The 8,300-nt window shown below is 54.1% G+C and overlaps 3 protein-coding genes across 8 annotated transcripts in view; 2 read left to right on the forward strand and 1 right to left on the reverse strand.

Annotated features, from left to right (window-relative positions):
• H310_13629 (TKL protein kinase) overlaps positions 1 to 2,253 on the forward strand; it is a 4,895-nt gene extending 2,642 nt beyond the window's left edge. For 2 of the 5 annotated variants that reach the window (XM_008881195.1, XM_008881198.1), the window contains 4 exons: positions 305 to 742; positions 786 to 929; positions 976 to 1,224; positions 1,276 to 2,153. In XM_008881195.1, the coding sequence (XP_008879417.1) occupies positions 305 to 742; positions 786 to 929; positions 976 to 1,131 (738 nt within the window). In that variant the 3' untranslated portion in view covers positions 1,132 to 1,224; positions 1,276 to 2,153. Of the gene's footprint in view, positions 1 to 304; positions 743 to 785; positions 930 to 975 lie in introns of all 5 variants that reach the window. The other 3 variants (XM_008881194.1, XM_008881197.1, XM_008881196.1) reach the window with 2 other exon arrangements.
• A 296-nt stretch (positions 2,254 to 2,549) lies between these two features.
• H310_13630 lies at positions 2,550 to 5,726 on the reverse strand. 2 transcript variants are annotated; one of them, XM_008881199.1, is made up of 11 exons: positions 5,447 to 5,726; positions 5,331 to 5,391; positions 5,130 to 5,282; positions 4,870 to 5,073; positions 4,704 to 4,816; positions 4,504 to 4,651; positions 4,196 to 4,414; positions 3,837 to 4,134; positions 3,620 to 3,767; positions 3,341 to 3,559; positions 2,550 to 3,289 (listed from the first exon to the last, which is right to left on the reverse strand). In XM_008881199.1, the coding sequence occupies exons 1-11, from the start codon at positions 5,664 to 5,666 to the stop codon at positions 2,847 to 2,849; spliced, it is 2,226 nt and encodes a 741-aa protein (XP_008879421.1). In that variant the 5' UTR covers positions 5,667 to 5,726; the 3' UTR covers positions 2,550 to 2,846. The 2 variants fall into 2 exon arrangements, with proteins under 2 accessions (XP_008879421.1, XP_008879422.1); XM_008881200.1 differs by having other exon boundaries at positions 4,870 to 5,282.
• Positions 5,727 to 6,354: 628 nt separating this feature from the next.
• Positions 6,355 to 8,300, forward strand: H310_13631 (hypothetical protein). Its single transcript, XM_008881201.1, has 8 exons — positions 6,355 to 6,386; positions 6,474 to 6,632; positions 6,682 to 6,824; positions 6,872 to 7,030; positions 7,084 to 7,248; positions 7,489 to 7,611; positions 7,664 to 7,807; positions 7,975 to 8,300. The coding sequence occupies exons 1-8, from the start codon at positions 6,374 to 6,376 to the stop codon at positions 8,179 to 8,181; spliced, it is 1,113 nt and encodes a 370-aa protein (XP_008879423.1). The 5' UTR covers positions 6,355 to 6,373; the 3' UTR covers positions 8,182 to 8,300.

An 8,300-nucleotide genomic window follows, 5' to 3' on the forward strand; every position in this document is an offset into this window, starting at 1 on the left:
GCAACACAGCCATCGTTCCACGCCGCCCATCCAGACATTCGTTTCGACCCATACATGATTCGATACCGCATTCCGCAACAAGACATTGTCCACGCGGCGTTGATTGCGTCGGGGGGGTACGTGCCAAGCATGGCGTCCGATACCGACACATGGTCGTGTAGCTTTGGTGTCGTGTATCGAGCGACGGTATTCGGTCGAGACGTTGCCATGAAGCAATTGGTGCCGTCGAAAGCGAAAGATGCCAAGGCGACGGCAGTACGTTGTCTCTCGACGCGATTCCAATGCGTACCGTGGGTCGTGGTAGGACTTTATGCGAGAGATTCGTCTGTGCGCTCGGCTCGACCACCCGAACATTGTCCGATTTGTCGGTGTGTCATGGTCGACCCTGGTGGACATGGCGGTCTTGACGGAATACATGCCACACGGAGATGTCCGCCAACTGCTGGAAACGGATCGGCAACACGTTGCAGCGAGGCAATTCCAGTGGGTGTGGCCAGCAGCCGTGTGTCCATCCAGAGTTCACACGACAAAGGCCAAAGTCGCGAGGGACGTCGCGATGGCGCTGCGTTATTTACATGGGCTGGACCCTCCGATCATTCACCGCGACGTGAAAGCGAAAAATGTTTTGCTCAGCAGCACGTACGAAGCCAAGTTGAGCGACTTTGGCATTTCGCGAATAATCACGACGGTCGATGAAACCATGACGAGCAATGTCGGCACGGTGGCATGGATTGCCCCCGAGGTACGCGCGACATGGATGTCGTTGTCTTGATCGCACCACGTAGATCTTGTGTGGAGCGAGATACTCGACCAAGGCAGACATGTACAGCTTTGGTGCGTTGCTCTCGGAAATGGATACAATGGAGACGCCGTATTCGACCTCTGGCCACTCGGGTGATGGCTTTTCGAATGCGCGCATCGCCCTGCTCGTACGTTGTTGTGTTTTCCAGGGTTGTCATGTCACGGCGAAGATAGGTGAGTCAAGGGCAACTCCAACCAGCCTTTACGAACGCGATGCCTCGACCATTACTCGAGATGGCGCAACAGTGTCTGTCCTTTCGGGACGAAGCACGACCGTCGGCCGACGACGTTATCCAAGTCCTCGAATCGTATCTCCAACACCCTGCCTAAGGCAAAAATTTCCAACAGTTGACCGCGGGGACGGACGGGCGAGTTGTAAATGGACTTGGATGACACGGCGACCGCTTTCGTCGTCGTTGTGGCGTACGACAGGAGCTATCGACGAAACACACCAACTTGTCGCTAGTCACGTAGTGGGGCCGCGGCAATATCAAGTGAAAGGGCTCCATGAGCAACGGTGGAACGGCGCTTGGACCGATCCATCCTGACGGTTTGCTTACGGGGGAATGCTGCACCACATGACCACCGAGGCACCATCGCTTGGTACACAAAGTCGTGTGGTTTCTCGAACGACATGTCGTTGACAAGCTGCACTTGCGACGAGTGGTGTGCACTCGTTCCACGTGGAGAGTGCATCCCCCGACAGGCAACGCATCGAGGTTTGTCGATATGGCGACCTCGATATTCGCGCGGACAAGTGTTTCACCGCCGCTATGAGACCCATACCTCCGACCCATTCTTCATCTGGGACGACGACTGTTTGACGCCAAGGTGTCGCACGTTCCGATGCTTGAATACGACATGGGAGCGCCTATGTGGACGTGCCTCGTTGTCGATCTGTCGAGTCATGCAGAGGCAACGTCCGCGATTCGTCTTCATGCGTGGAGCTCGAGTTTTGGTGTCGACTCGATGACATCCAACTTGGTGCAACGAACACCTGCAATTCACGACGGTGCCATGACGGCAAGTCCAAGGTATTCGTTGTGGTGGGAGGAGCGCGCGTGGAGGAATCGTTTGTCGAGCCGACATGGACGTCCGCCATGCCTGGAAGAGCAAGTTGGTCGACGCGTTGATCGAGTGGCAAAAAAAAAACACCATGTCAGCATAACGACGACGGCGCTGACGTGGTGGCACGAAACGAGTACGTCGCGGCCGTCCTTCATGCTCGGCATGCGACGGGCTCTGCCTGGGGCGGACTGCGGCGATTGTACCTATCACGTGCAGCAAACGCAGGGCACACGCGGAGCACGTCAAGGGTGTCGTTCCGATTCGTTGGACGGGATCGCGCCAAGGGCAAAAGCATCGGTGGCACGTGGCGAATACGATGCTGCTTGACACGTACACAAGCGATCATACTGCGATGACCCAACCAACGGAACGACGACTTGAGGTTGTCTCTAGTCCGATTGTTCCAATTGAAACGTATATCCACGCGGCGGCGAGCGCATCCAAGGCGGCCAAGGGGGTTCGATTCGGGTGCCGACTGCTGCTGTCTCTCAAACGTACCGCAACAACGTCGTCCGCACTCGATCGAATGCGACCGCATGCAACATGAAAAAGCTCATCGAGCCAACGACGACGTTGCCCACGAATTTCATGCGGACGCGTCGTGCGCCTGTTGGCGGTCCTCGCTCGCGTGTCGTTGAATACACGTGCAAAAACGATGGTCGGGTCACCGACGGGCACTTTGCGCACGATGAAGCCCCCGCCCAGTAGATTCCACGGCGCTCAACTCTCAAGCTGATCCAAGAGTTCGTCGCATTCTCGTCGATCGTATTCTCGCAGCGCCTCCCCTTGCGCGCCACCCAACGTCCCAAGTTCTTGAGCCCCAAGCTCTGGCCATCCCACCTCGTGCCGTCGCAATCTAACGTGCGGTAGTAGTCTGAATGCTGGCGTTGGTCGAGTTTGGAACGCGCGACCAGTTGAATCGCATGGATCGATGCCGTTTGTCGACGCATCCACGTCGTATATGTACACACAGCATGTTAGGTCTGCCACAGGTGTAGAAATGGCGGAACGTGCCATGCTCTGGCCACGTGCAACGAAACCACGTCGTCGAGTTGCTCCAACTGGACCGTTGCCAAGGCGGAACACTGGACGCACTTGGACAACACCAGCGGCAGCATGTCCCACCCGTTCGCAAACATCACGTCGGCGGTCGTCGCGGCGGTGCACTCGTAAGTGGACGAATTTCCGCAGCACGGAATTCGCATGGCCACATTCGCACACAGCCGATGGTCGTGAAATTCCCACACGTCGATGCCGGCGGACTGCGCGATCGTCGCCATGTGGACCCAATCGCGCATCGTTGGAATCGAGACGCCGTCCGAGAGCATCCGCGATTGCACCGTGTCGGCATGGTATCGATACACAGCAGGCTCGTCAAAGTAGGCCGCAAGACTCGCCATTTGCATATCGTAATGCATCCCTAGCGACAACAACAACGTCCCAGCAAACACGAAATCGCGACGCCGATTACCACGTCGACTGGCCGAACGAAACCAGCGAGATGCCACGTTGGGTCGGTACGCTTTGTCGAGTGCCAAGTCGTCGTAGTACTTTCGAAGCCACGTCCGTACGTGGAGCAGAACGCCCGACGTGTACGCGTCCAAGTGGCTGTCGTGGAAAAGTTTGACCGTGTCGAGAAACAGCGGAAGCGTCCGCATCGTCATCAACTGGCCACTCCTCACAAGCTTAGCTAAAAGCATGGCCATGTCGTTGCATGAAAAACGAGCTCCACACACAAAAAGAACCGCACCTGGATGCGGGAGTGTGCCGTCGGGTTGTCGAATAAACCACTGGTGCAGCAATTGCAGCGCATGGTGCGCGTAATCTTCGTTGTTCGAGATGAACGACCCAAACACGAGCGCTGTCAAGTTGTACACCATCGATTCAAACGCGACGGACTACGCATGAGCGCTTTGATTTCACGATCGAGATGTTGGCCGCGTTTCAACGAGTGGATTCGTCCGTACCACGTCCTGGGGAGTTGCCTTGGCGCGAACAAATGATGCAGTTGGCATCGCCACCAAACGCATGGCACGATCAGCCTGCTTGAGAACGTCCACCACGATGGCGCGGTCGTTGTCAGGAGGGTCAAGTGGGGATGTATCCACTTGGGTTTGGAAAAGTTGTTTGGCTCGTAACAACTTGTGTTTGCTGTACACGACCAAGTTGGTCGGGTGGAATTGCAAGACGTCGCGCATCACTTGATCCTCGAGCGACTCTAGCTGTCGAGCAATTGCTTCTGCTCGAGCCATTTCCCGGTGAAACCTACCCACTCCGTCAGCGCCATCGAGACGTTCGAAGTGACGGCAGCACTAGAGACCCTCACCCAAACGCTTGGTCCTCGTAGACTGGGTTGCCAGAATAGAGCCGAATCACAAACCCAGTCGATGGAACTTTGGGACGGTTGTCCGTGGAGCGGCGACTTCCATCGCTGGACGGATTGTCAAAGGTTCGCAAGCGCTCCCATGCCGACCAGCCCCATTCAAACCACACTCCTGGGACATTCAGCCGAATGAGCAAAGCTGCCTTGTCGCGGCGACCGTATCTATGCAGTAGAGACATACACGCGTGTGTCACTGTCCTTCATGCACGCGAATGTTCAAAGCGAATTCTTGTGCAGAGGGAAGATTGTACCGAAGTGCTTCGTCAAATCGTTCGGTGGCGTCCCGGCGAAAGATAATCTGCGGCTCTTCCCATGCATTGGGTACGTACGCTGGATCAAGCACCACGTCGTTCTCGACTTTGAGTCGGTCCATCCAGACCACAAAGTATTTGATCGCATCTGCACAACATCGCCGTGTGTGTGCATAAAACGAAGTTTGGCATGGCAGTACCGTCGTCAACGGCGTCTGGAGTGAACAGGTCGTGGGCAATCATGTCCCACGCCTTTGATGTCAGGAAGCAGTTTTCATCCCACGGGAGAATCCACTTGGCTCCTTTGGCAATGCTATCGAGCCGTCAGAATATCGTCACAACGCGTGGTCGTGCGGAGTATTGTACCCGAGCTCGATCATGGCATTGCGAGCATGGTTGATGCTCATGGCGTACAAGTTCTTTGCGTCATAGATACTTGAAAGGAGGAGATTTTGATTCCACTCGTCGAGCGTCGCATTCGAGTGCAAGTGGTCGGAGTTGTCGTCTTGGTCGAACAACGTGAAATGTGCGTTCGCGTACTCTTCCAGGACGAAAGGAATGCGACTGTAGCTATAACGATGGTGGGATGCGAGTTTCTTGCTCGAGGAGATGGTGGCACGAGTAACCTGGCGTTGTATTGATCGAGGAGGGACATGATGGCTTGTTCGATGGTGGAGTTGAGCAGGCGGTTCAAGACCCAGTGTTTCTGGACTCGAGAATCTTGAAACTCGTGGGCGAGGACAAACTCGAGGTTAATTAGCGTTCGTGTGGGGTCGTGGCTAAGGAGTGCGATGATGCATTCGTCCTGGTGGTTGCTTTGGTCGTACCGAGGAGGCAACGCGTTCCCAATGATTCGAGCAAAGAAAACGGCGGCTGGTGGCGTCACGGCTATGAAGCTGGATGAGACACAAAGGCGCAGCCGAAGTCGTCTACACAGAGGTACCTTTGATGGCGACCCGTTGAAGTTTGGTGTGCTCGACAACTTCTTGGCTCGCCGTGCTCGCCTTGGCACTTGCATGCATCTTGGCTCTGGTGTCCGCGCGCAGGCTAAGCGCAGCCGGGCGCAAGCCCATGGTAACATGCCACGTCACCGCCACAGACACGACGAACAGCCCGAGAAAGATCGCACGCAGCCTGGCGACGCTCCATCGTCGTAGCTTCATCCGGTGAGTTGCACGTTTGGATCGCACTACGATTCAAAAATCATGGAAAGCTGTGTTGAGTGAAAAAGGTTGTGTCGAGTAAAACGTATGTCACTGACGTTTTATTCCTTAACGTCGTGGGTTACGTTAAATACCCACTGGGTATTTAAGTTTAATCTCACGGGAATGACGACGTTAAACCAATGTCATGTGAGTTGTGTTGTTACCACAATGAAAAATTCAAAGCGCTGAGATGGTCGAAAGTTGTCAAGCTTCAGGATATCCGCGTGCGACGACATGCACTTGGACACGGTTTCTTCTATACCCAAACCAATCATTTTCTATCGCTCGATTGGCACTTTGACAGTGAAGAGTCGTACCTGTCCAGATGTATTGACGACACCTACATTGAAAACATGTCCATTCAACGATGGAATAGGGAAATGCTAGTCAATCGTTTTGAACTTCCAATGATTTGCACCATACGAAGCGCAACGTATTGTCCAATCAAGTTGATATCTCTAGGGCATGTGGCTTTGTATTGTAGCTCATGAGCGATGGCGTGATGGTGGTTCGAATTGAACGTAACGGGGTGATTGATACGTCAGCTTTCACCTCGTGCATTGTTAAAACGTAGGTTTTTACTTTAACCCACAATTCCAGTTTTTTACTTTAACCCACAATTCCCACCTGAAATAAAACGTATTCAAACCATCACACGGTGAGAGATGGATGAGGAAGGTAAGGCGCCGGATTGGGGAAGGGAAGCACTGCGATGTGGATGAGTCCATGAGGTTGGGCTTGAGTTGCGCGTGTGTGTCCTCTTAGATAATGGAAAGGGGTATGCGTGGGAAGGCTCGTTTGAGCGATCGTGGGATGGCATTGAAGAAGACGAGAGTGGTGCTTTGAAAGTTCAAGCACTAGTGACGTCCTCAGGGGACAAGGCACGCCTGCGACGACAGCAAATGCTGCAGCGTGTACGCAAAGGTATTTCCTGTCTCCTTTGTCCATGCTCCTGCTCATGATCGGCAAACAGGACTCATTCGATACGTTTACGTTGTCGTGGACTTGTCCAAGGGAATGAGCCAGAAGGACTGGAAACCGCATCGGTGTGCCGTCGTCACGGAAGAAGTCCAGCGTTTCATCGCCGACTACTTCGATCAGAATCCCATTTCCCAGGTTTGACGATCGAGTGTGCGTTCGATGTTGTCATGCGATGTGAATAGTTGGGACTGATTGGAATCAAAAGTGCCATTGCTGTGAAACTAAGCGACTTGTCCGGGAACCCGACGCATCACATCGACGTCCTAAAGAGTACTCTGACCGTCCACGGCGAACCCAGTTTGCAAAACGCCCTGGAAATGGCTCGCAATGCATTGAAGATTGTGCGGGAACATGCACCTTTTGTGACCGCCGCTCACGCGAGGATCGTCGATAGGTGCCTTCGTACGGGTCGAAGGAAATCATCGTGACGTACGGCAGCTTGACGACGACCGACCCCGGGGACATCTTTGCCACCCTGGCCGCGCTAAAACGGGACTCGATTCGGTGTTCGTTCGTTGGCATTGGCGCCGAAATGCACTTGCTCAAGCGAATCGCCAAGGTAATATGGCATTTTGGAATGAACGGATTCCGAGTGTCGACATGATCGCGAGGTGAAAGCTCTGAATCGTTGGCGATGTCTCTTTTGGTGCTTTCTCGACAACCCGATGCGATTTCTCGTTTTGAATCGGGTTCAACTCAGAGACGAGTGCCCGTCTCTCTCGAGTTCTCGGACAGATTGTGTGCTACCTCTGTCCTGCGCATGACGCGGCTCGAACGTAAAGCGTTGACTCGGTGCTAGGAAACCCATGGAACGTACTCGGTCGCGATGGACGCGCCGCATTTCAGAGACCTCTTGGCTGCTTTCACCACACCATGTCCGAGTTTGGCGTCGTCAGTGGCAAAATTTGCAACGCTCGTCGAGGTAGTAATACGGTCGTGGTTGTATGGGCACTCGCGGAGTGACGTGTGTGTAGATGGGATTTCCTCAAAAGCGCAGTGGGGTGCTGTCCTTGTGCGTGTGCCATCAAACGTTTACAACGTTGGGCTATCTCTGCCCACGATGTAAATCAAAGAGCTGCGAATTGCCCACCGTCTGCGTTGTGTGCAGTTTGCCCTTGGTACGTTTCGACACCAGACATCGTCATCGTCTGCTTGAATTGGACGATCGAGTGGTCGGTAATTCCTGTGGGTGTGTGCCTCGGGGCTGTTTTTGGACGCGGTGTTTGTTTTGGAATGAACAGCGAAAGAACGGAAATTTACGCCAGCGCTGCCGCGTGGTGGATAGGTGTCGTCGCCGCATTTGGCTCGGTCATACCACCATTTATTCCCGATCGTGAATTTCGACAAGGCCACGACTGCAACCAAGTGCTTTTCGTGCCTTTTTCCACTAGCCACGTCGTCGTACGTGTGCCCCACGTGCCACCACTCGTTTTGCAGCGACTGCGACATGTACATTCACGATTCGCTGCACAATTGTCCTGGCTGCAAGTAAAAAAAGGACCAGCGCCGCTCGTTTTTCCATCATCCACACCAATTCCTCTCGACAAATTCATACCCCAACACGTTTGTTATCGCCGATTGCTCTGCTCCCCTTGCGCTCTCAACATGTCG

Source organism: Aphanomyces invadans (genome assembly GCF_000520115.1).
Source record: "Aphanomyces invadans strain NJM9701 unplaced genomic scaffold supercont1.54, whole genome shotgun sequence".
Classification (NCBI taxonomy): domain Eukaryota; phylum Oomycota; class Saprolegniomycetes; order Saprolegniales; family Verrucalvaceae; genus Aphanomyces; species Aphanomyces invadans.